The sequence below is a fragment of the Calidris pugnax genome, unplaced genomic scaffold (assembly GCF_001431845.1).
Source record: "Calidris pugnax isolate Ruff unplaced genomic scaffold, ASM143184v1 scaffold89, whole genome shotgun sequence".
NCBI lineage: Eukaryota > Metazoa > Chordata > Aves > Charadriiformes > Scolopacidae > Calidris > Calidris pugnax.
In genome coordinates this window covers 4,899,621-4,927,010 of record NW_015090865.1, presented here as the reverse complement: position 1 = coordinate 4,927,010, position 27,390 = coordinate 4,899,621, and the positions used below count along the sequence as shown (strand labels likewise).

General features: G+C 41.6%; 1 protein-coding gene and 1 long non-coding RNA gene across 2 annotated transcripts in view; one reads left to right on the top strand and one right to left on the bottom strand.

Annotated features, from left to right (window-relative positions):
• The window catches only part of ADAM12 (ADAM metallopeptidase domain 12), a 192,371-nt gene that overhangs the window by 18,148 nt on the left and 146,833 nt on the right, over positions 1-27,390 (top strand). The window contains exon 3 of the mRNA XM_014945202.1: positions 9,275-9,408. Coding sequence (XP_014800688.1) covers positions 9,275-9,408 — 134 coding nt within the window. The remainder of the gene's footprint in view (positions 1-9,274; positions 9,409-27,390) is intronic.
• Positions 13,102-23,322, bottom strand: LOC106889788. Its single transcript, XR_001412394.1, has 3 exons — positions 23,270-23,322; positions 16,863-16,967; positions 13,102-13,235 (listed from the first exon to the last, which is right to left on the bottom strand). It is a non-coding gene; the product is annotated as an uncharacterized LOC106889788 (long non-coding RNA).

The following is a 27,390-nucleotide window of genomic DNA, read 5'->3' as shown; positions in this document are numbered from 1 at the left end:
TTTAATTTTGTAGTAAATGGCTTTTTGGCATGTGCTGACTCCCGAGAAGCGCGATGCTGCCTAGTGCAGCAGACATCATTTTGTACTCCAGCCATGACATTACCGTATATGAGAACTGAAAAGTTATATAGATATTACACCAATATATAAACCATGTGTGTTAGAAAGACAAGTTCAGTTTTGAAATATTTGACTTAGCTATGCTTTTCACTTTCAATCCGTGCCAAACATGTGCTTGAATGACTGATGGAGTCATATGGTTCCCTGAATAAAGCACTTTATTGTGCGCAAACTTAGAGCCTTCCAACAGTTGTATTACAGAAGCTTGAAGATTAAGATGATCCAACTGCTTAGGGGGTATGTTCCACAATGAACATTTTCTTTTTCTTTTTTTTCCCCCTCTCTCTCTATTTTTCACCCTAAAATGTGTCATTAGTTTGTTCAGCTGGTCGCACAGTGACACTGACCGCAGAGCCTTTGGTGGAGAAGAACAGCAAGTTACCCTCAAATTTAATCTTTCACTCCCATGTCCATATTAAAATGTTCAACACATGACTTTTTTCATGGAGTTTATGGGCTTTCGTGGGGGAGGGGTAAGGAGGGCTGTTTCCTGTGGCAGATTATTTCATCAGCAGAATTAGATTTAGGAAGGGAATAACTCATGCAAGAACAAGTGATGACAGGAGATAGTTCTTAGAATTATAAAATCAAAATATTAAAAAGCATGTTTTTAATGCTGTTTAGTTAAAAGGGCTCAGTGCATCTCAAACTCCTATTTCTCATCCGAGCAACCAGTGCCCGTGAAGCTGCTCAGGGTGAAAGATCAAGTGGAGACGCTGCAAAGTCCTACACGGATCAGTTCAAAGTTGACAGACCTGTCAAGCTGGAGAAGGGGGCTTTTTTCATTAGAAGCAGAAAGAACAGAAAATTAAATTCAGAAATGCATGGAGTCGTCTTACTGTTGCCTGTCCTCAGGCTCATCAAAGACCTCTGCTGACTTTTGATGTTTTAAAAATTTTGTACAGGAGTTGTAATTTTGCAGTGTGAAGGAAAAGGCAAGATTCAAGCCCAAGACGATCCATGGAATTAGTTGCTTTCCAAAAGTTACTTGTGCTTAAATGCTTGAGGTCTTGGGTCTGGGAATGGGGGGAGGAGTGAGAAGACAAGTAAAACTTTGTGTTTAGTTAGGTAGTTTGTTTCTTTTTTTTGCTTTTTCTTTTTCACCTTTTTTTTTTTTTTCCTTTTAAATAATTATTTTCCAGGCAGGCCATGAAAGCCATGATTTTACTAGATTTTATAGCGAGAAGCAAATGCTTTGCTTAGATGTACAAAGGTCAGTTGGAAAAATAATTTATGATTTTGAATGAATTAAAACTTCTCTGTAAGAAAAAGATTTTTCTTTTATGCACAGTCAAATCTTGCCCAGACTTTTGTGCTTCTATTCAGGTGAGGGCAGAGTCTGGCACGTTATGGGCTGTCTCTTTTAAAGCTGTGTAAGTGCTGTTAGTGGGATAACGGGAAGTACCTTATCAGTCTGGTGGAGTTTCTAATTTGTGTCCTTCCTTTTGAGAGGGTGGCTGTGTTTTCAGCTGGTGGTCAGTGTAAAGTTTGAGATGGATGGACGGTTGACTTTAAGGCGAGCTATTGCTTATTTTACCCTATGCAAGTTACTAGGCTTTCTTTCTTTAACCACTGTGTACATCTTGTACTGGTTTATTTCACAGCATTTTAATGTTTATTTTCAGATATTAATATAATTTGCATTTTTTTTTATATTAATAAGTGACAATTTATTACTTTTCCGGTCTCAGACAGACGAGGTACCATTCCAGAAGGTGGTTTCAGCAAGATCTGTACCTGGACAATGTTTTGTCTTTTGCTGAATGATGGAGTGAAACAGGGGACTGGAAACGCACATCCTCCACACTCCTTGGCCAGATAGCTGGATAGTTGACACTTTTTGGTTTTGGCATGATATAGCCTGAGTCCTAGTGTTAACAATTTCCATTTAAAGCAAGTTGATTTTTAATTTTTTTTTTCCTTAATGCACAGGAGCTGGCTGTGATTCTCTTTGCTCTAAAGTTCTGCATTGCAATACAATCTAACCTTATGTATAGCCACTGTATACTCTTGCCATCTATAAATATATCAGCACTGGCAAGATAAATACCAAGAGGTATATGAAGCTAAAGGACATTCATGGGCCCTGTCATCTTTAGTTTTCTAGATTATGCAAAACAGTTCTTTTATTTCCTCCTTTTGATTTAGTCTTTCCACTTCCCTGATCACCCTGGCAGCCTTTTGCATCCACCAGCTCCAAGCTGAATTAATCTTCCATGAACACAGGTGAGGAGAAATGCCCGCAGTATTACAGATGGTCTTGCATTGGTAACACTCAGGAGTAACTTCAATATCACATTCACTGCAAACACCTCTTCTGATGCATCACTCCAGGACTGCCTTTTTCATGTGACAGCAGTGTTATACTGAATAGCATGTAGGGGTCTTTCTTGTGTCATTTACCCTTGAAGATCACTGCTTAGAGTAGAAAACTTACTAGTCCCTGAGAGTATGGTCCTCCATTCTGTACTTTGGTCTCAACCCTTTGCTCCAGCCTGCAAGTTAGTGGATTCTTTCGTAATATTCCTGTCCATCTCCATGTAGATGTTGTTTCCTAACATGGAGCACTGGATTTGAGGAGGACACTTCTGCACATTGAGTAGGGGTTGCTCATTGATAGAAATATTAAGGCTGATCCTAATACATTTTCTTACTGAACCTTGGTAGAAACCTTCCTTTACCTGGTTGGTTAGCGATGGTGCTTGGTGGGTGCTCTACTCCTTACCCAGTTTCATACCTTTCTTAAATTTCTTAAGTTCACCACCACCTTGAAGGGCAAATGCTTGGTCGAAACCTTCCTTTACCTGGTTGGTTAGCGATGTGCTAGGTGGGCAGTCTCTACTCCTTACCCAGTTCCATACCTTTCTTAAATTCCTTAAGTTCACCGCCACCTTGAAGGGCAAATGCTTGGTCCTCTCAGTGTATAAACTTAGTAATTTTGGATTAAAAATTTATATTTTGAGTCTGAGGTGATAAAAGAGTTGTCCCAAATAAGACATGAGAGAGAAGCAACTGATGGTGGTGTGATAAATCTCTTTTCCATCGGATGGGCATCCTTGCTGGCAGTGGTGGCTCTGTTGGGGTTCCAGCCCAGCTTGCTGGTGTGGTGGCCCAGGGCAGACCCAAGGTACCCTGGGCTATCAGGGAAGCTGGCTGGTGCCAGAGCCTGTGGGGGTGCCTCAGTTTCCTGCCACAACACTAATTACCAGTGGTCCAGTGAGAGCAGGAGGCAGCCGTGGATATACAGCCCTTCCTCCATAGCCAGAAATCACCCATCCAAGTCATGGGTCCCACTGATTGTGAACTAAGCTGAGGAAGCTGGAGAAAATGAGGAGGAAATGGATAAAGTATGCTCTTCCTGTCTTCCACGCCTCGCCATGCAGAGCAGTGCCGGTAGCTGTTTTCAGGCTGCTGAGAGATTACTCTGTCCTATTATTCTTTTATCTCCTAAGATTATTCCCGTGCATTGGTGTTTTGTTGCAGAGGAAAAAGTAGATAGGCTGCAATTTACAACGGTGAGCCCATTTGTAAAATGAAAAGTAACACAAGGATAATATAATTTGATTTCATTTAGCCTTTTTTTTTTTATTCCCCCACCCACCCCTTCTGTTATATCCACAACTCAGCACTAACTGCAGCGGGTGACATGAAAGGTGCCCAGGTGCAGTGTCTGGACATTAGGAAACAATTCTTCACAGAGAGAGTGGTCGGGCATTGGAATAGGCTGCCCAGGGAGGGGGTTGAGTCACCATCCCTGGCTGTGTTTAAGGGACGTTTAGATGTGGTGTTGGGGAATATGGTGTAGGGGAGAACTTTAGAGTAGGGTAGATGGTTGGACTCGATGATCCAGAGGGTCTCTTCCAACCTAGATGATTCTGTGATTCTGTCATTCTGTTCCGGGGAGATGGACTGGAGATGGGCACCCCACAGCATCCCTGGGGCTGGGGCCAATGGCCCTGGGCTGGGCTGGGGGGGGTGCTGGGGCTGGAAGAGCCCTTGGGTGCCTTGGGACCCTCGTGGGGTCATGTTAAGGAGTGCGGGACAAGACGTGCAGATGGGACTCCCAGAACATGCCCATCCACAGCGGGAAGGAAGCAGAGTGCCACACGTTGGCTTTATTGTAAACCTACATATTAACAGATGGATGTTTTTTATCAACCACCCAGCTCTGACTCCGCTCTCCTGTGCCTGCCAGGGCAGGGGGAGCAGAGCCAGCACTTCGCAGCGTGCCAGGGGGGTGCAGGTGGGAGGGATTTTATTTTTTTTTTTCCTTTCCACTTCAGCCCATTTCATCCAGACCCGCTCAGGATTGAGAGCATTCACCTTTTTGTTTGTCATGAGGACAAATAAATTGCGCTGCCTAACTAAAAAGCTTATTAATTTTAAGTAAATGCAAAACTGAAGTGTGTCTGGGCTTCTTCAGGAGGCCATTAAACAAAGATGTCACATCGCATGCTTGGAGTTTATTTTACATAGAGCTCGGAGGAACTGAAATGCAAAGCAAAAAGATGAAAACTATTCTTAACTTCTTTTCCAACAACTCCTTGTATGATACCGTGCTAAGAAGAAAAGTTGTAGAAGCGCATAAATGAAAAATATTTCAGCTGCACAAAAGTCACCGACAGATAACATCTACTCGTCTCACTATTTGTACAAAGTATCTTTTATATTACTGGGGGAAAAAAAAAAAAGAATAAAGGGTGCTACATCAGCTTGTGGGCTGCTTGTGGATCAAAAGCGTTACCTTCAGCGCAGGCTGAAAATAGAAAACAGATAGACAGGACTGTGAGTTTTTCATGTGAAAAAGTGGGAGAGGAGCCTGCGTCAGGAAGAACTGGACAGAATTTCACTGAAATGGAAAATAAGTAGGTGAGTAAGTAGGTGCATGTGACACAAAAGATAGGAAACCTGGGTCTAATAAAAGTTTCTGGTAATACAGATGGCCTGATTTTCTTCCCCTCTCATGACACGTTACCAAAATTTAAATTCTCTGATTTCAATTATTACACTATTTATATTGCTGTAATACCAAGAGTCCCCATAGAGAAGAGGCCTCATTATTAATGTAATGCAAACAACTCTAATGGTTCCAGCTTCAAAGAAATCCTAATGAAAATGGGTAAAGGAGATGAAGAGTGGCAGAGGGGAAATACCAGCACGTCTGGGCGCATGAAGAACTGCAGCACTGGGAGCTCACGGGATGTGATCAAGGTGATGGAAACCCTTCACTAGCACAGATCTCCAGTCGCGTCCCACCGCGCTCCTCTCCTGGTGCTTCTCGGATGTTCTTTGGGAGGGCTCTGCTTATGCTCGGAGATGGGTGACCCGAGACCAATAGAAGAAAACTGGGACTGTGTTTTGTTCAGCCATTGTGCAAGAGCCTGGGTGAAGTTGCCCTCACTGGGATAAATTCTTCGGTGTTTCCAACTTGGGGGCAAGGGCCGTGTGTGCCGAAGGCTCTCCAAGGTTGCCAGCAGCCATCCCACCTGGGTACCTACCCAGAAGCTCACCCCTCTGTTCAGACTCTGGCTGCTCTGGGGCTGCACATCTGCTTGTCCCATTTTTCCAGTTTCCTGCACACTTCAACTGCAATTTCTATACCTACACTTTCGGTTTTTTTGGCCTGTCTCTCTTCTCATGGTTTTTTGTGTGTTTTTTCCTCCCGACTTCATCTTCTTCTACCCGTATCTTTTCTGTCTGCATCCCATTGCTCAGTCAAGCTCAGGCCCTTTAGATGCCATCATCTTTCCCACCTCACGGATGTGTGTGGGTCACTCTTGGTTGGCTGTGATCCCTTGTTTTCTGCAACGTGTTCTTTGAAGCTTTGCAATATGGCTGCAGAATCCTATTTAAAGGATCTACCTTTTAATCTTCCTCCTACTTTCAGATTAAAAGACTGATCTAGAGTTTACCTATCAGTTAGACAGGTTTCTTTATTTTGTAGTCATTCAGTAAGTCAATATCATACATTTGAATCAGAAAAACATTGTTATTTGATTTCCAAAAGAAGCTTTAATGTGCATGTACCACACTAAGGACAGCTGGGAGTTAAGCAAGTGCATAATACTAAGCATGTACCCAAGTGCTCTTCAGATTGAGGCCCTGTGACTGGGCTGCAGTGCTTTCTCCTTCTGCAGGAAGCCGTGATTTTTATCACACCCAATAATTTAAAAAAAACCCAACATTCAGATAAGCAGCAAAATATTTGGCTGAAGGAAAGCAACTAGACAGAAATTGATCTTGTGTTTTATAAACGCTAAGGCTTCAGAAGAGTTTGCAAACTCTAAAGCTTGTCTGTTTTGTTTCCCCCAAATAAATTATCTTTTCCAATAAAGATATAACTGCTGCCTATAAACCTGTCTTGATGTCTGTCTCCAGACTATCAACGCGTCTGCACAATATGCATTTTCAGCGTGCAGATAAATAAGCATGTGTGTGAGATTAAATGTGCTCATTGTAACCTTACTTTGTTATGCACCACAAGCATCACTTTGTCATGACAGAATAGGAGTGGCAAAATCAAACTGCATTTTGTCTAGAAATTGTTCCTTTTTTCCTGTGATATTTTTATAGAGGTGGTACTTTCTGGACCACGGGATGCAATGAAGGAATAACAGAACTGTGCACAAATGCTGATTCCTCTTGCTCTCTCTCCTTTTTCTTCTCTATCGGGTAAATTTGTGATGGTAATGCTTTGTAGAATTAATAAGAAAGACAACTTGCATGTGTAGGAGTCCCAGAAAGACTTTGGTGTTTTCTGATGTCTAGCTGCAGCTCTATGATATAAGACTGCGTGGAAGCAATGCAGACAATGCATCCATGGGAGAAAAAGTATGCTCATAGGGTTTCTTAAAATTTAGATTTCATGAAGTTTTCAGAGTGCAAATCCTACAAAATAATAGAAGGACCTGAGTCATTTAATTCATATCGTTGAGACTGCTCTAGTGAGCCAAGAAAAAAAAAAAAAAATCAGGGCTAGAGCCAAACTTTTTTCATTTCTCTGAGATATGCTTCATAAATTTCTGTTCTGTGCAGGGACCTCAATGCCTGATAATCAGAATAAAGAGCTGTAAGGTTCTATATAGACCCTCCTAGGCAGGTGGGATGGTATCTCATAGGCCTCTGCAGGGGTGAACCCAATCTTGTGTGGGGTTTGGAGCATCCCTTCCAAGGGCTGACACTCCCAGAGCCCTGTCAGTTGGGCTTGGGCTGTGCTGAGGGTTGGGTGAGAACCCTTCCTCTCCAGGAACGCCCGTATAACACGCAAATTTCCTCTTCCCAATATATTTTATCTTTTTACCCTAGTCTTTTTTTGGGGAGGGAGGTGTTTTAGGCAAAGTGTCATATTTTTAAAAGCATGCTGGAAAATACTAGTACTTGTCCCCCTCTCACTTCAGCTTAGCCCTAATGATTGTGTAGATGTTTTAAAGCTAATTCTAACAGTGGCTACGTTGGCCTCGTTCTGCCCAGAACATAGGTTGTGATCCTCAGAGGGTGTTAGGTGACCAGAGAGGGCAGGTGAGGTTGCTGGGATGGCACTACCAAGCACTGGTACCTGTTTTGGCAGGTTTGACCCAACAGCTTTCCTCTCACTCCCATAACAGGGTTCAACCCTGAGCTGTGGTTGAGCTGCTAAAATGCTGCCCCATCACCTTTCCCTGCACCTCGTAGCCCAAAAGCGATGGGAGCAAGGAGGAAGAAAGGTAATGCTGGTGTTTCTCCACTTTAATGGAGGATGGACACCTTTCCAGAGCACCTGTGAAGATCCAGGTCTCATCCTCATGGGGTCCAAGTGCACCAGAGAGCTCTGTGTGATGGCAGGTCAAGAGTGTGGCAAGCCCCACCAGCATTTTGACTGCCCCACAGCACCTGGAAGCCCTCCCTATCTTCTCTTTAAGATTAATTCTCAATACAGTTTCCAGCTCTGCTTTGACAGGCACGATTCCATTAGTATGTTTAGTGAGAGGAAAAACACTTGATAAATGTTGCATGCAAATAGCTTTTTGACACTACAGTATGAATTGAAGTTGTCTGGCTGTGTAGGAGTAGGGCATTATTTCAGTGAGGGTTTATATTCTCTTCCAGTCCTTTTTTTTTTCCCACTAATGAGAACGTGCATCCTTGACGTTACGGGGTTCTCAGTACTTTGTGACCTCTTTGCATGTTCATATAGAAATGCTGAGGCTGCTAAGTAAATACTCAGCTTTTTGTTGTACACAGTTCAGACTTGTTAAAACAGAGTGCAACCACACACTTCCATGTTTAGCCAACTAAGATGGTGCATTAAGAAGCATTTGGGGGATAATAAAATACTGAGGATTAAACCTGGTCAATCAGTGTGTGCAATAAACCTGGAGATTTCAGGAACCCCAAACTGTGTTGTTACATCTGTGCTGAGACTCCGACCTGCAAAGCAGAAATGTGGGGGACATAAGGGAAATTCTGGGGTCACTGTCTGCCCGTAGGGAGCCTGTGTTTGCCACAGGGGAGTGTCCCAGTGACACCCCCAGGGCACTGTTCCCCCTCCTACCACCGCTGCTTTGGATCGGATTCAGCGTGACTGCATCTGGGAAGAGGGATGGGGAGAAGAGGGATTGGGGAGTGGAATGATCAAGGCTAGTTTCTTACCTTAATTGTGGAAAAGTAGTTCTGATAAAATCTTATCTCTCCTACATCCCTGCAGCTTGCTTGCCCTCCTAATGATGACACTGAAAAGCCAGCCACCTACTTACGTTCCCCCTGCTTTCATCTTCAATGGAAAAAAATCCAAACTCTAGTGTTTTTATTAAAGTAACACTTTGAATAGTTGGTGCCAATACCTCCCCAAATGTTTTTATTTAAGTCTTGCATCCCAACCCCTTATCTTTGTATCCCGGTATCTCTACTCCTGATGTGCAGTCTTTGTCTTCTGCTGCACAGAAACGCACCATCTAATCAACAGTGGAAATCAGGACACTTCTCTCCCAGAACCCCAGCTCTCTGAGACATTAATGTGGGTTTTGACACTGCCAGTATGACCCCACAATGTTTTAAGGTTTAATTCTTTTCCTGAATTATTTCCGTTTGAAATATGCTGCCAGGTCCCTTAAATAAAAAGGTTGGTGTTGTCAGATGCTGTTCCTGACTAACCCGAAGTGCTTCTCCCTGTCCCTAGGAGAGAATGTGGATGGAAAATTGGAGTCCTCGAGACAGCAGATGCCAAAGGACCGGTCAAAAGATTACGAGATAACAATTCCCTTCCTTCTGAATGGAGAACAGTGGAGACCAGTAAATGGCATTCATTCAAAGGTTAGTCTTCATTTTGCCTGTTATTTTATTCTAAGGTGTATAACAATTGGAAGGTTTCTGGGGAAAAGTAAATGCATTTACTTCATCACATCAGTTGTAAGAGCATTTTTTTTATATTTTTGTAGAGAGTCTGCTGTCTAAAATTATTACTTACCTAATTTAAATGGATAAGGTCTTTAGTTGAAATGAATATATTTTTACTGCTATGCAGCATTCTTATTTCTGATGGCAGAAATAGGCTTTTTTTCAAGTTAACATACATTGCTTGAGATTGTATCATACAACACCCAAACAGCCCCAAAACTGAGGGAGGGGCAAATGCAAGAAACATGTTTGTTTGGTCAAATACAGTCTGACAGCAAGAACTTTAAGGAAAGGTGTAAATAATGTTTCTTCCCTGCCGGCAGCCTGGGGCATTACCTGGAGCCCATCAGGGGAGATGCCCCCCAGGTGCTCTGTGGGGGCGTCAGGGGTGTCTCCTTCACACTCTGCTTTCCCTTTACCTAACGAGGGGATAATCTGTCGCTGGCTCTGACTAAGCAGGGGTTGTTTCCCCCTTTTTGACAGGCCCTGATAAGCTTTCTTCCTTTTTTCCCCTCAGACATTGGCTGATAATACTGTTTTTAGGAGAAAAGGGCTGTTTTCTGTCTCCTGCTGGAATCATGAAGACAGGTTGTTGTTTATTATCACCAAAGATGTCAGGGCAATCTCTTTCCCAACCTTTTTCACTCAGATCTAGTTTTGACTCAGCTTGTTTTTAATATTGTTCTTTTAATTGTCAGAATGAGGAGAAAAAAGTAAAATTTTTAATTTTTTTTTTTTTTTAAAAACCCCAAAGAATCTAAGCAAAAAACCTCACACACAAATAATGCAAACAGCCAAGACAGCCCCTTAGAAACAGCTTTCTTTGCTGCACTGGGAAAGCATTTCATAGAGAAATCCTACTTGACTGCTGCCACCCTTTGCGGGACGCTGTTCTGAGTCATGCTGCTGATTGACAGAGGTAGGTGTGAAAAGAGATTTCGAAACAAGGGATGTGACTTTCAAAAAATCTTGTCTGGATTAAAATTTTGCTTCCTTTTACTTTTTCCCTTCCTAAATGGGAAAGAAGGGCCAGGCCTAGTTTTGAATATCTGCAGTGATGAAAGGGATATCATTGTGGGTGGATAATGGCTTATCTTAGAGAGATAACACAGATGCCTTGGTCCTAGATGTATGTGCAACTCTATTTTTAGATCATTTAATTAGAAACAGGCATTCTCCATATAGAGTTCTTTTAGCTACTCACTGTAGCTTTCTGAAAGAGTTACAAGAGTATCTTTATGTGAGTAATGATAATGTGATTTATATCATTAATTTGTTTCCCAGAATTGCTTTCAGTTTAAGATGAACCTTAGAAAAGATTTGTGGTTTGGTAGAAAGATCCACGTGCTGCATCAGCACTTTTTTCCTTTGAATACTTCTTTTCCATGGAAACTGTTATAAATTAAATACACAAAAGTGCAGATGAGGCTGTGGGAAGAACAACAGCATTAAACTGGTAGAGAAGAGTAATGAATAGCTTGTCACATAAATATTGATCAAAAGCACAAAAGTTAAATACTGTTGTAGTTGATGGTTAAATAGGACCTATTGTTCTTCAACTCATTTCAAAGTGTTGCTCCATTTTATTTCAATTTTATATGATGTAAAAAAAAATAAATGAAGTAGCATGTACTCGTAACCAGGGGAATGGTATTGCAATAGAATATCTAGTAAAATAAATAATGCAGTGGTTATAAAAACGCCAAAGTATTAAGGTTATTTGTGTATAGATAATTGCCTCGCAATGATAGCCCCGTTCTCCAATCCTTTGATCATAAATATTCCTGCTTAACAATTAGTCCCTGAGAAACCATGGTAGTCATTTAGTGTGGCGTACTCTTTCTTTCCCATCTCGAAGATAAAACTGTCCTTTTATTTACCCCAGGAGTCACTGCAGTATCTGTTGGAATATCTCATTCAGAACCTGTCAGGAATTATTATTAAGCTAATGACTTACTCATTGAGGGCCATCTATGTGGTAGACTGTGTGGAGCAGAGGCAAAAAAGCTGAAAGTAGTCACAGAGACCTGCCCACCAGCAGCAGGAAAACTGCATTTACTGAGTAACTGGAAAGCCTGGGTTTACTTTAATACAGTTAGGGTGTACTTCTTCAAGGACATCTAATGATTTAGGTACTTCCAAAGAATGACCGTTCAAACTAATGGTAGGAAAAATCCAATTTTAAAATCAGACATGTAATCAAATTATATTTAAAGAATTTGGGCTTCCCTAAGTATAAATGTAGTGTTTTGTTTCCAGAGATAACCTATAATTTACCAGGCAGATCAATTTTCTCCCTGCCCTCCCCACTCCAAGTCAAAGCTGTATGAGATCAAGACCAGGATCTCATTGTGGTAGAATTATTTCAGAAATGCTGTTGCTTCTTTTTTTGTTTAAAAAGAGGAACATCTAAAAAATAAAATATGTGCACTTAAGAGAAGTTAATATGGAAATGCATGTATGCTTTTGCAACTGTACGATGCTGTTCATCTAGTTAGTGGTTGTTAACATTTCTCCTGACATCTCCTGTTGAATTCAGAAAATTTAGATAATTTTCAGTTGGAATTTTTGAACGGTGCCCAGTTGCATTCTTTTATTAACCGGATGTAGGATCCCGTTGCTAATCCTGAACATGCTGCTAAAATTAGTGGCTACTATTTTGAGTATCCCGTTGTTGCTGGTCAGGGCTACTGCTGAGGAACTGCATTTGTGGGCTTGTGACAGGGGCGTCGGGACCCTGACGTGTTGTGCAACGTTGCTCTGTGCTTTCAAACAACAGCTGCCCGTATCCAGTGCAGATGTGATTTCCATCCTCGCTGAAATTTTGGGTGCATTATAGAATGTGTTGATAGGTCATCATACAATATAGCTCCACTTCTCCTTCCACTTCATTTTTTTCATGTATTCATCAATTTGCATTCTGTGTCCATTCTTTTTCCAGTGCTTGGTTTACACCCAAGAGGGTTGGGTCCTGTTTTTCTTAAATTTTTCTAAGGTTTGAACAAAATTGTTTCATTTTTGTATTATTCAAGTGCAGGAAAGAGACTCTTTTCCCCGCATGTTTCCAGCTGAATATTTTTCTTCAGACTTGGCTTGAGACTTGCAAATCAAGCCAAGTTCGATGAGAGTTGGGCAAGTGATGTTTTAGTACACAGAACACTTTAGGGAAGATTTTTTTAGAAGACCATCTGTTTGGCTTCAGCTTTTATCCTCACACCCTGTTAGGGACACACACTGGTTAATGTGTGCCAGATCCCTGCACCACAGGAGCTGCAGGTCAGGTAATATTGGTGGTGGTAGACCTGAGCCTGAAGCACGTGCCTTCTCTTGGAGAGACAAAGCTCTAGGTGGGAGGCGTTTCACATGGGCATGAAGGGTTTCTTGGCTCCATCTCTATGCTTAAAAGGTTGTAATTGTGGTGAAACTCTCCCTGTCAGAGACCAGCCCAGGGCAAGCATGAAATAGCTGTAGCACTGGGGGGGATCCCAGCGTGGCATTGCCCTGGGCTGACATTCATTCTCCCGGAGTGACACGCTCATTAATGAAGTTGGCTGTGGATCTAGGTTTCAGTCCAGATCTTAAAATGCATTAAGTTTCTGGGAAATTGAAGGCCTTTTGTGCATATATGGTACGATCAATTATGCAAGTAGACACAGAGTCCTCAGGTTGTGGCATCTGTCACTCAGGCATGGGGTTTTCCTCTGGTCTTGGCTGTGCAGGATCTTTAATGCCATTGCTGCCACCTGCAAGGACTCAAATATAATCATGAGGTTAACCAAGTGCTGTGAAAGGTTTAATCCTATGCAGTTGTTAAAAGCATACGAGCAAGTTAGGTGCAACTCTCCTTACAGGGTGATGCTTGGCATCTTTTCATACTTATGCACATACTCTTGTAATTCTGATCTCTGTATCCATTTGAGCTCTGGATGCTCTGTATCCACAATATTAAACTGCTCCATACATAGCTATAGTCTCCAGTCAAGGCACCGTTGCCATTCATAAAGAGAAATTTGAAGGTAGCTGAAGCTGAGCTGGTGTTGAAGGACCTTGGGGCAGGCAGTATGGAGCTGTGTGTGGTTTCTGACGAGCCACATGAGAAGCTGGAAAGCCCTGAAATGCTTTAGGTTGCTTGGGGGTGCAAGTTGTCAGTCCAGGTTGTTTTCAAATGATGAAGAGAATATCTTTTTTAATATTAAATTTGAGTGAGCAAATTTTGCTGCGTTACTGCTTAAAAGTAATTAACTATGTTTAAGGAGATGCACACAATATACCTGTCAATGGATTAGACCCGTAATCCACTTGAATTCCAGTGAGTCTCACCTGACTCTCTTAAAGCACTGCCACTGACCTCAATATATGAAAAATATATTGGAAAAAGCACCTCTCCCCAGCCTTGCTGAGAGTGAGACCTCTCGCTCAGTGGAAGATGCTGGATGGTTCTCTACACACCAGGAGATTTGGATTTGTTGCTGTTGGGGTTAGAGTGAAGTGAAGGAAAAGAGTAGAGCAGAGAAGATAGGAAGACCTGCATAGGGTTCACTGATGAAGAACAGCTATGACTCCAACACCGATAACTTTCAAATACAAATAAAACAGAAATTCATTTTCTCTTGGGAGAAATGGGGGTGGATTCAGACAACATTAAAACTGCAACACCAAGTTTAAGTTTTCAAGGACAGATTCTGAGGTAGCATGAATCAGCTTCCTTCCTTTAGCTGGGCTGGTATAAATCAGGTTTGCAAAGCAAAATCTTAAAGAAGTGTATTCAAAAAAGGAGAAACCAAAGATGAGAAGACAGAGTTCCTTTTCTTGTAGCAACAGTCTTTTTTTCTTTCTTAGTGTTACGTTATACTTTGAATATAAACTCTAGCAATGAAATGCAAAGATAAAGATGAATGCCAGCTATAAATATATGCTTAGACTATATTTCTTCTGGTTTTTAAGTGTATGCTTGTCACAGCTCAAAAGATTCTGCATGTAAAGTGGCAGAGGATTACCATTTCTTACTGCTTAGCATGCGTTGCATCTCATTGAGCTTGCAAAGAAGTGGCTTTTGCATTGCTGCCTGCCTCCTTCCTGAAGGATGGTGTTATGGGTTGCATTTACAAACAAACATCAGAGTCTTCATTATCTGTATGTCACTCTGGACATTGATTACTTAAATCTCAATGTGAAATTCTCCACTATCTGTAAAAGTATCATGCGTTCCGACAGCTGTTAGTTATCTTTATGGTTCTCCAGATTTATCAAATGTGTCTGATATTACCCTGATTCTTTTCAACTTTTTTTTTTTTTGGCGGTTTTTTTCATGCTTTCACTGGAAGGCCCTAATTCAACACCTACTGAAACAGGGATTTTTGCCATTGAAACAAAAAATCATTGGAAGGAGCAAGAAATAACTTTAAATTTGTTACAAAGTCACAGGAATAATACTGGAGATTCTAGAACATGTTTGAAGCTGTCAAGCAGGGATGAGTCTTACCAGTTGGATCCTATCTATCTTTATACTCTTATTGAAGCTGTCAAGCAGGGATGAGTCTTACCCGTTTGGTCCTATCTTTATACTCTTGCGTTACTGCATTTCTCTTGCAAACTGGCAGGATAAGCACCTTCTATCACAGCCCAGTCTATCACCTGGAGTTACGGTGTGCACACCAGCTTCGGTATTATTATTAAGTTATTGGTACAACCATTAGAAAGACCCCAATTTAATAAGATCTCTCTGCCAGTTCACATTTCCCCTCTTTGCTGCTCCTCTCGGTGTTCTCGCGTGACTCAAATATAGGGTTTGATGCATGGACTACAGCTGAGAGGCCTGCTATGTCAGATAATTAATTTGGTGCTCAATGTTTTCAAGAGCAAACCCATTCAAGTTTATTTCATAACTGGCATAGCCTTCGTGCAAGTGATAATTGTTTATATTCCCTTCAACAGAGCCTCCTGCTGTTCTTTTTCATTTGAAATAATTACCAAAGTTTAGACTTCCAGACAATTGTATTAAGGGGAATCATACAGTGCTGCTTAAACAAGTCTTTGAAGACTGAGAGGACAGCTTTCATAGCTCTTTTACATAGCTGTTTTACATATCTTAAGAGAGAGAGGCATAAACAGAATTTATAGTGCTCTCCATATTTTTATGACTCATGAGTATCGAATATAAGAGGCAGAGCTGTGCATGCTGCTAAGGCTGTGTCATCAGCTGGGAATGTAGCTTGGCACAGGCAGCCTCAGTGGTGTGAGAAACTGCACTAATCCTCGATAAAATTCTCTGGGAGATCTGCTCCTTGAGCCTTTAATTAGGAACCTGGTAGTCATTAATTTAATAGCCTAGTAAACAATCTGTTATTTCTTTTGCTTTTTATGATACCTATACCCCTGCCTTGTAGGGCCACTGTGGGGGCTAATTAGTTCAAATATGCTCTATTATTTAATAACTCTTCAGCATTTGTTTAATTCAGAAATAGCTTTTTTTTTTTTGCATGGAAGCTATGAGGAAAGGGAGCGTGTCACCTCCTCTGGTACTCAGTTGAATTTCTGTGACTATTCTATTAGGGCTGGATCGCTTCACTGGGTGAGAAAAAGCAGCTTAAAGCCAACCCTCTCACCTTATCTTGTGCAGGAGGAGGTCCTCATGGAGAAAAACATGTTCCCTTCTCCTCAACCAGCCCCGTAACTGTGTTTAACCAATCGATCAATCTGATAATTTCATTTATGAACCAGCATATGCCTACCAACGTTTCTAAAAAGTTTCTAGGGACTTGCTGGATCCTATATTGCAGCTACAGGCTTGAGAAATTCCTGGAGCTGGGACCACCAATAAAAACTTTGTGTTGGTGATTGAGTAGGGGAAATTCTTTTCTCTGTCTGCACTGAATCAGTGCCCTAGTTTCAACTAGATATACTAGTATTCATTTCCTGCCTGAAACGCTTGGGCATACTGGGAAGTGTTAAGCAATTGGGATTCATCCCAGAAAACGGTCCATTTCATTTTCAGCTTAAGTGATACAGTGTGTTAAGTTTGTAAAGTTTTGTGCGCTAGTTTATGTACGGTATAAATAGCAGATATTATGGAGAGAGATTGCTATTTCAATAAACAGAAAATGTAGTTTTATATTAACCATCCACCAGACGTTCCTCCCCTCCCTTTAGCATCTTGGAGCCCTCAGTAGGGTGAAAGTCCCTTTCATGAGCTTGTATCACGCTGAGCTGCCGGGAGGAATTTTGTCATACTTGGCCAGCAAAGATCACCAGTGATATAATAGTCTTGGGCGAGCTCTTTCTCCCCGTACCACCCGGCCTCCCTCTGCCAGCAATTGTACACCACGGGGCTCAGCAGAAGGGCTTTGGTGCATTTGCTGCCCGTGACCCACCAGCTATGAGGTAGTGTCTCAGATTGGAGCTTGAGGAATCCATTCTCCTGCTCCTCCGTAAGGTGATGGGGCTGAGGCAATGTTCTTTAACGTTGAGTTTTCAGACTGGTATTTAGGAAAAGAAGAAAGAAAAAAACAACTCAAAACCAAACAATCCCAAACAAACATATCATACTTTCTGTAATAAAATGGAAAAAAATGATGTTGAACTTAATGGTGCAGTTAGTGCTAGCAACCCTTTAACGTGGTATTAAAATCTTAAAGTAAATTCTTGCAATTATGTGGCATTACGCTGGGTTTGTAAAGTGCTTGTACTGAGGCAGTTTCATATTGAATTAATTTAGTTTATACTTGGCTATTTCACGTCTCTTGCAACAGATCTTGCGAGCGTAAGGTATGAATTTCAGTGTTGGATTAAAATACTACTTTGCTTTCCAGCTATGAACATGTGATCAGTTTTTTACAGGCAAAAGGAGAATCTCCCTTGTTCTTAATTCTTCTTGTGATTGCCTTGGGTTAAAGGGAACACAATGCAATTCCTGCAGCAGGGTCTCTCCCACCACAAGCTCTTGGTGCCCAGATCCTGCAAGGACCCACTTGAGGGCTTGCAGGTGATGGCAGAAGAACTTGGGGCCTTTCCAAGGACTAAAGTCCTCTAAGCTGGGAAAGACCATGGAAACTAAGAGCTGCTGACGCATGCTGTGATGAAGACCCTTATCTCAGGAAGCCATAGTAAATTGAATTGTACTCAGTGAATATTTTAGGGACAAAGAGGTAAATTTAGCTGGTTGACCCACTGAGTCCCATTGTTAACAAGCCTGGCGCCTTTGTTGTTGAATTATAATTCTACTTCAATAAGATTTACTCAAACCCCAGTTGATTTGCTTCTTCTATAGGAATATTTCTCATTTCTCACAATTGTAACAAGAAATCACAGAGGCTATATGCAGTTTAAAGCTTGATAAGAAAAAAATCTTTAGGATTGATAATAAGCTTTTTTTAAACGCAGTGGTAATATCTTGACAGCAAAAGGATTTCAAAGTGTTGCTATTTTTCTAGAAATAAAATGACTGCCAAAAAATCTGCCGATTGTTTTTGAAAGCTTGTGTAGATGAGGTAAAAATGATCTGTATCATTATGATATCGTAGCAGAAAGTTTGTGTTCAATTTCCATCTTGAGGAAATTATGTGTCCCTTTTGTGCACTGTCTTTCCTCAAGGACACAGTTTTAAAGTATAATTGAGCGTTCAAAGCTTAATTTAACAAAACGATTGTAATTTACAGAATTGTAGACACGGTGGAGTGATGAGGCTTAGTGAGACTGGAAACAAAATGCATTTCGTGATAATTTGTGTAATGCATTTCCATTTTGAGACGTGTGTGTGGTGGGGGTGCTGCCAAAGGCTGCAGGCTTTTTACTGGGTTTGATCTCATCCCTGTCCTGAAAGGATGTGCTTGTGATGTTTCTGGTCAGTGTAATAAGTCTATTAGTGATACTGGTTGCACTGAGGTATGTGTTTGCTCCCCTGATACAGAAGTTAGACACACACGGTGGCTTTGATGGGGCCACTGAATCCAAGGAAGGGTCTTGTCGCCTCTCGTTGCTTCTCAGCAAACCAGAATCACAGAATAGTGAGAGTTGGAAGGGACCTTAAAGACCATCAAGTTCCAACCCCCTGCCATGGGCTGGGACACCTCCCACTAAACCAGATGTTCAAAGTCCCATCCAGCCTGGCCTTGAACCCCTCCAGGGAAGGGGCAGCCACAGCTTCTCTGGGCAACCTGGGCCAGGGTCTCACCACCCTCACAGCAAAGAAGTTCTTCCTAATATCTAATCTAAATCTCCCCTCTTCCAGTTTGCAACCCTTCCCCCTCATCCTCTGGCTCCCCTCCCTGATCCAGAGTCCCTCCCCATCTCACCTGAAGCCCCTTTAGGGACTGGAAGGGGCTCTAAGGTCTCCCCGGAGCCTTCTCTTCTCCAGACTGAACCCCCCCAACTCTCTCAGCCTGTCCTCACAGCAGAGGGGCTCCAGCCCTCCCAGCATCTTCATGGCCTCCTCTGGACTCACTCCAACAGGTCCATGTCCTTCTGATGTTGGTGCCCCCACAGCTGGATGCAGAACTCCAGGTGGGGTCTCACGAGAGCAGAGTAGAGGGGTAGAATCCCCTCCCTTGACCTGCTTTTGATACAGCCCAGGATGCCATTGGCTTTCTGGGCTGTATAATTGAGCGTTCAAAGCTTAATTTAACAAAACGATTGTAATTTACAGAATTGTAGACACGGTGGAGTGATGAGGCTTAGTGAGACTGGAAACAAAATGCATTTCGTGATAATTTGTGTAATGCATTTCCATTTTGAGACGTGTGTGTGGTGGGGGTGCTGCCAAAGGCTGCAGGCTTTTTACTGGGTTTGATCTCATCCCTGTCCTGAAAGGATGTGCTTGTGATGTTTCTGGTCAGTGTAATAAGTCTATTAGTGATACTGGTTGCACTGAGGTATGTGTTTGCTCCCCTGATACAGAAGTTAGACACACACGGTGGCTTTGATGGGGCCACTGAATCCAAGGAAGGGTCTTGTCGCCTCTCGTTGCTTCTCAGCAAACCAGAATCACAGAATAGTGAGAGTTGGAAGGGACCTTAAAGACCATCAAGTTCCAACCCCCTGCCATGGGCTGGGACACCTCCCACTAAACCAGATGTTCAAAGTCCCATCCAGCCTGGCCTTGAACCCCTCCAGGGAAGGGGCAGCCACAGCTTCTCTGGGCAACCTGGGCCAGGGTCTCACCACCCTCACAGCAAAGAAGTTCTTCCTAATATCTAATCTAAATCTCCCCTCTTCCAGTTTTAAACTCTCCCCCCTTGTCCTATGGCTCCCCTCCCTGATCCAGAGTCCCTCCCCATCTCACCTGAAGCCCCTTTAGGGACTGGAAGGGGCTCTAAGGTCTCCCCGGAGCCTTCTCTTCTCCAGACTGAACCCCCCCAACTCTCTCAGCCTGTCCTCACAGCAGAGGGGCTCCAGCCCTCCCAGCATCTTCATGGCCTCCTCTGGACTCACTCCAACAGGTCCATGTCCTTCTGATGTTGGTGCCCCCACAGCTGGATGCAGAACTCCAGGTGGGGTCTCACGAGAGCAGAGTAGAGGGGTAGAATCCCCTCCCTTGACCTGCTTTTGATACAGCCCAGGATGCCATTGGCTTTCTGGGCTGTGAGTGTACGTTGCTGGCTCATGTTGAGCTTCTCATCAACCAACACCTCCAGAATGCATTAAGCTCCATTTAGATCTCCAACTCTGGCTTTGTCATTGCCTTTTCATCCTGTGCCTCAACTCCCAGGATGCTAATATGTTATTTCCTCTGAAGTTTGAATCACTCTCAGGAAATGAAGTGCTCTTAGGTCCTGCCCTCATTCCTTTGCCCTTAGTGTGTCTCCTGCCTTAGGATCAACGTTATTTTGCTTCTGAATGAACTTTCCCCCTTTCCTCTTCTGGCCATCTCACTCCACCAGGAGCTACTGGGCGTTTTTTTGGCAGGGTTCATCTCCTTGTTTGCTCCTTCTCTCTCAACTGACCATGTCCTTTGAGGAGCACTTCAGCAGTCCTGCACAAAAAAAGGTCTTTTTGGGGTGAACCTGCCAGTCATCACTCTCTGGAGTGATTTGCCTCCTTCTGAGGTGGCAGCATTTTATACTTTGTGTTTAAAGTGAAGCCTATAGATAATTTTAATACTCAGAAGGATCATATTTGTTACCTGAGCCCACTTAAACGGGTACAGGAGCGATCGTTCTTAGTCAAAGCTGCTGCCTAGCTAGGGGAGGATCAGATCTTCATTGAGATGCCTCATTTTTGCACGCTGGTGGATGCTATTTTCCGGCACACTTCATTTGTGTGAGTGTTGGAGATGGCAGGCTCCTTTGGGCAGCAATCTTGGATGAAATCCTACACTGGTGTCTCTAAGATGACATTATTTACTTTAGTTTCACCCATTCCATCATCTTTCCCTAGATGTTTTCACATTAAGTACATCTTGTTCTGAAAAAGTAATGCTGCTGAAGGAGGTCTGCTTCAACTCCTGGCAAGTGAGGAGGAGACAAAGGCTCTTAGATGTGTTAATCTAAACAGCCATAGTATCCCTGCCCCAAAAAGGACCGTTTCCTTGGCAGATACTGAATCTGCCTTTTTCAAAGGAGAGGGGAGTTTCTGGAAATGAATCTGTTGCGGGAAAAGCCAATAAGAGGAACTGTGTAATTTTGTCCTCAAAGCAACTTCTAGCATATTACTGTTTTAACATTGCACACTCCCTTCTGCCTTCACTGACGTGGTCAGGGTGCATTCTCAGCAGCAGAAGAAAAAGTGGGATCCCCAAATCCAGTATCTCCAACAGAAACTGCCTTTCTCTTGGTTTCAACAGACAGAAACATTGTTTAAACCAGACTTTTTTTGGCATTTACTGGCATTACTAAGAAAGAGTTGGCAAGGAAAGCTGGCAGAAGGAGATGAGTTGGATAAGCTTTAAAGATTTTTTTTTCCTATAAAATGAATATCCAGAAGCTGTGTAAATGTATTTTTTTCAGTTTAAAAAAGTGTATAGAAAGACAACATATACAGATTTGTGACTGAAATAGCATCTAAGCTGATTGTGCCCTTCAAATTCTTTTCCCTCAATTAAAAAGATGTGGGGGGAAAAAAAGAAAAAACAAAACAAAACAACACCTCAGGAAATCCCTAGAATGTTTATTCGGGAACAGACCAGCCTGTTACAGTCATTAGCTTGCAAAGGTATTTCTGTTATAGTCAGAGGGCAAAGTGAATTTTAACCTTTTATTGCCAAGAGATGTCACATTTGTTACTGAAGTAGCTACTGAGATACATTGGGGCACGTAAATTATTATCAATAAGTGAGTAAACAAAACCAAACCCCCAAAGTACACCCTGCAGAGAGAAAGTAAAATCAATTTAAATGCCCATAATTAAACACAAAGTACTATATTTCATACTTTATTGTGTTTCCATGTATTACTTCAGCATTTCTGGTTGTAAAAGTCTTTCATTGCAACAAAAAAAAGATTTCAAAGTATTACCCTCCCTTTTTTGTTATTGCAAGTTTAGTGCAGAATTCTTTACTGCCATGGTATGTTGATTACAAAGGAAAAAAGAGAATAGGGCTGGACTGGTTTAAACTGTGATCTGTGGGAGCCCTCCAGACCCAAGGGTTGTTTCCCAGGATCCCCATAGGAAGGGGAGAGGAAAGGAAGCCACTGCTCTATGGAGACCAGGCATCAGGAGCCTGGGAAGACTGCAAGAGGGCAAATTTAAAATATGGATAGAAACAGTTGTTTTGTTTTGTTTTTTAAGCTGGAAACTTAATTTGTTTGCTTTGTACAGTCAAACATCTCCCCTTTTATTGTCTTGCCCTTTTCCATAGATAAAATGGGAATAAGGTTTAATCCAAGCCATGGGGCATCAATTTGATTTTGGTAATGGCCTTTTCAGAGGATAAGTGTTATTTGTGTTTGCACAACTTTTAGGGAGTAGGGGTTTGCTGTTCTGGGGGGAAGAGGGATGTCTTGCACGTGTGGATAAATCACATGTGTTATCAGAACAGGGGAACAAATATATTCAAGATTTTAGCTCTCAAAGAAGTAAAGAGGAGTGTTTGTGATGTTGTGCACAAGAATTTTCACTGTTACAATCTTGGAGGCAATTTAAGAACAGCTTGTAAGTACTATGAAGAACAATAATTGAGATTTTTATAGCATATGATGAGCCATATAAATCAGTCCAAGTTTAGTACAATCACCTGTCTTTGAGGAAGATTAGCACTGACATGAAAACACTTTATTTTAAGGAACATTTTGAGAAATAATATTTTAGTCTGTTATGCATTTTTCTTTCATGTGCACATTTTTACTGCTCTCAAATATGCTATTTAATCATCAAGCATCAGTTTATTTTTAAAATTGAATTTATTAGTTTTAACACACTTTCATACATCTTTTATTAACTAATTTAAAAAGAAATCTCTATGTGTGGAATTGAAATCAACTCTAATTTCAGCCTTCAAGGAATTAGTATTTAGCCATTTCTGAGATGGAGAGAATGACAGCTAGATTTGAGCCACTTCCTTAAAAGAGATTCTTGAGGCCTCCCCACTGCATTGCTGAATTTCCCGGTAGGTATATCTGTATCTATATTGACATAGTAGATATATAAATATCTATATTGCTATCTATATGCATACATACATACAGATACTCTGTTTCCAACCTTGCCTCAGGATTCAGCTCTTAAAACATGGTTTGAAATTTTTTTGCAATAATATGTGAGGAAAAAATGGCTGAATAAGGTTACAGCTAGATTGTGTGTTGAAATCAAATCATAAGATCAAGTAGTTGAGAGGGAAGATACATACCATTGAGTGAAATTCCTATCAATGTTTCTGCTTCGCTAGGACATGTTCTTAGGAAGGAATTACATTTAGAAGCAGAGACTTTATCAGTGTGTCCTTGTAACATACTTGCCAATGTCATGAACTTCATATATGGAGATAGAGTTGTTCTAATTTTAGGACTAGGCAGTGGAAAAAAACCCAGCATACTGTAAAAGAAATAAAAACAGCATTCAGTCATTGAAAGTGCGGATATTATCTGTGTCATCATGAAAGAGCTTAAAAATTACAACAGGATCAGCTACTACAGATATTTTGGCTGATGTATATTTAATAAGTGTCTTATAGGGCTCCCCCATTCTTGTGTGTTCAAGCTGAATGATATTTCCTATAATTCTAATAATCTTGGGCAGGTAGAAAAGGGAGCTTGAATTTTTTCTTTGCACAGAAATATCAAAAAAATTCTTCACAGCCTTCATTACTAAACAATTTAGACAAAGAGCCCAGTCTCTGCTTGAAGTCTTCAAAGGCAATGTTAGTTTGTTTTTCCAGCAAAATCTTTATCTTTCTCAGTGAAAGTCAAATCAATATATTGCTGGTAAAACACAGAGCTGTGTCTCACCAAAGTGTATTACTCAAGCTGAATGTGAATACTTATGTTAGCCGTCACAAACAAACCAAATGATTTGGAAATACCACAGAATGCTTGTCTTTTTCAGCAGCCGCTGTGCCATTTTATGTTTTTACATTTTTATATTGTATGCGTATATTTTCTTGTCATAGCAGTAACAATTTCCAAAGTTCCTCAAGAGCAATAGTGAAATTACTTCCATGATTTGTTCTTCTGGTGTGCTGTCTGGCACCTGACAGTCTACCCTGAGCTAGTGAGAAATTTATTCAGCATAAAATAAAGTCTTACGGCAATTTATTGCCGTCTTTACCTATCCCACAAAAATCATTCCTCTGCATCTCTCAGAATGTGCAAATTCGCTTCTTCAATTTTAGGGAGCTGTATCTTGTCTTTTGATGCAATGTCACCGTCACAGCCTTGGTACACAGGAAAGAAATAACTCGTGCCACGTATTTAGCCTCAGGTAAAGTTTGTATGTGCAAAGTATTCTTATCTGTGAATTTCGGTTCGCAAACTGAAATTTGATTGAGTTGTTTGGGGCAGCAGTTGATATACCTTCTTTATCAAATGTATCATGACATTTAGGTTTCTTTAAAATCTGAGTCTCTATGTAAAGGCAAGTAAGTGTTGTCTGGGGAATGGTGCAGCATCCCTCGGCTGAGGCAGTTCAGAGGCAGTTGCTCAAGAGTCCCTCTGGGAATGAGCACGCACGTGACATCTTTGCTCTTCCTAATTCTTTGTCTAAGTGCAACCAATTCATTCAGCCCTCAAATGTTATTTACTTGTGTACCCTGACCACCTGAGTTCCTCTCTGAAACTCTTCTCTTCTGGTGAGCAAGACTTCCCATTTAAACTTTGTGATATGGCTCAAAAACGTTCCTTCCCTCATCATTTCAGGAAATCAGCGCAGTAGGGGGAACCCCTGCAGAGACTTTATTTATATGTTGATAAACTTGGATGAAAACTTCCAAAAAGACTACATATACTTTTAAACCTGCCAGAAGACTCTGGCTTCCTCCCATGCTTCAAAGTCCTGCTCTAAACATACCGTGTTCGCTGGCACTTTGAGATACAGCAAAGTAGTACCCAGATCTGGCAAACGCTTGCTATTTATAGAGACACTAATGAACCTTTCCAGAAACCTTCCTCTTTGCATTCTGCTGACTTGTATGACTCAGGAATACAAAAACCAGGAGTCTGGTGCGATATGTCACGTTTTAACAGGCAGTTTCATACACTCATGTTGTTGAACTTCATAATTTCATTTAAATATGTAACGTGGTGCTGAACTTCATAATTTCATTTAAATATGTAACCTGGTGCAGCATTAAGCCTTTTTTTTTTTTTTTCCAAGGGCTATAAAAGAGTGGCAACCCAGTAGTTTAGGTGCATACCTCAATGAAACATTGGACTTCTTGTTTTCTGGGAAAATAACCAGGAGTGTTCAATGGCTGAAGAGCAACAGTGGGATCCAAATAATGTAGCGGTGGGAGTGCTCATGAGTGTAGGTGGGAGGCTGTAGATCAGGCCACTGAGGCACTGCATCTCACAGGAGATTGCAGCCCTGGAGGCTGCACACATTTCATTCTGGATCCTCCTTGAATAATTACCAGGAAGGAAAACAGCCATGAAAAGAAATGAGGGAAGGATCACCTGGGGAGAAGACAGGAGGGAGTGCAGGGAATGGTTGCAGGTGTGAAACCATGGCCCGTGGTAAGGACCAAAAAAGTGGGACTGTCAGTCTAGAGGAGAAGGGGCTGGGCAGAGGCATGATAAATCTTCTAGTATGAAAAAGGCTGCAGGAAAGTAAGAGGGAGTAATTAGTTTCTGTGTCACTGCTAGATATGCTCCTCGTCTAACAAGGACAAGAAGAATGGCCTTACAAGGCAGCAAGTAAGAGCTCTGTAATGAAGATAATGAGAAAAGAGTGTATTTACATGCATATAGTGAGGAAGGGAAGCTTTGAAATATCTCAGAGTGCACTTGATTTTCAGAAAAACCAGAGAAAAAGCTGCTAATGAGAAAGGTATCATTGATCCTGACAAGGGGCAGGAACCTCTCAGGTCTCATAAGCCACATTTTCTATGATTTGATGTGAAGTGGAGACCATTCTTGCTCCTTTATTGAAACCTGCTTGGCAAAGTTTTGCTATCTCTACATTTCAAAGAATAAGATTTGGATTTTTCTGAGTTTTTAAATACCTAAACCTTCATAGGTTTTTCTTGCCTAGAATGAAGACACGGTTGCCCGATAGCTTTTCTTTATCTTCTAATTATTAGTTTTGTACAACTTAGAACCAGACGCTAAATAATACATAGACAACTATAACCATGTCTCAACTGGACAAAGAGAAAATGCTCTAGCAGATGTTCAGCCTTTTATTTGTTTTTTCAAATTTTATTATTAATTCAAGGATGGACACTGAAATCAGAGGCGGATCAGGATGCCATGGAGGTTGGCATATTTATAACCTGAAGAGATTTGATTTAGGAGGGAATTAGTTATGGCTCTGGCAGGACTTGTTAAATCTTGTGTGTGCTGTAGAGTTTCCATATAATCATGGACAAATCAATTGGCTTCTCTGTGCTGCGGTTGCTCATCTGTAAATGGAGATAATGGCACATCTCTGCCTCACAGGTGCTTGGTTGCAGCAGCGACAGAGGCTCTTTTGACTCTACAAGATAGCCTTTGGAAACAGTAGTAGACAGCCTGAGGAAATCCATTCTTTGTGGAATTTTGGAGGTTCAAGAAAGAGATGTATAAACCATTCTGTTGAGACAGGTTATGAAAAAATGCGGCATCCATGTGAACTATTGACTGTGCCCTGTAGTAGCACTTTCCTTATTGCCTCTTTCCAAAATATACGCTTTAAATATTGTAAACAAAAATTGCATGGGGAGATTAATCTTTTGAAAGATGGGTGAAGTTTCTTTTGTATATCTTTCTGGATTTTATGGAAAACTTTGTTACATAGAAATAATCAGGCTTCACCAGAGGCCCTTTGATGGCTTTCTGGGAGTACAATGCCATAAACAATGTTGGGTGGCAGCAGCAGACTCATATCTGTGTCATCTGTTACTCTGAGATGCATCAAAGCTTCAAAAGATTTTCAGGAAGGGGGAAGGGAGGAGAGGATTTAGCTGCAGTGCATCATAAATAGACCAAATCCTGGGATGACAATTTCAACTGTTTACAATAAGCATGGAGTAATTCAAAACACATTCTGGGACGTTGGGGTTGTAAAGTCCTGGTAGATCACATGGGCTGTGTCGCAGAGCTGTCTTATTTTTAATTAGCAGCGAACAGAGACATGGTGATGGGTTTGGGGTAAGGTTTTGTGTTTTTTTTTAAAGAATCATTTGAATGAAAACATGTTCAGTCCAGAGCTGGTGGCGAGTCTTTTTTCCTTTCCGTATCTTCTCTGCAGTTCTGTGTCAGTAGCTGTGAAGGATGTAGACGGGATGCAGAGCGTGGCGTGGTTGGGGCAGATAATGCTGTGGTTGGCCTATTGTTA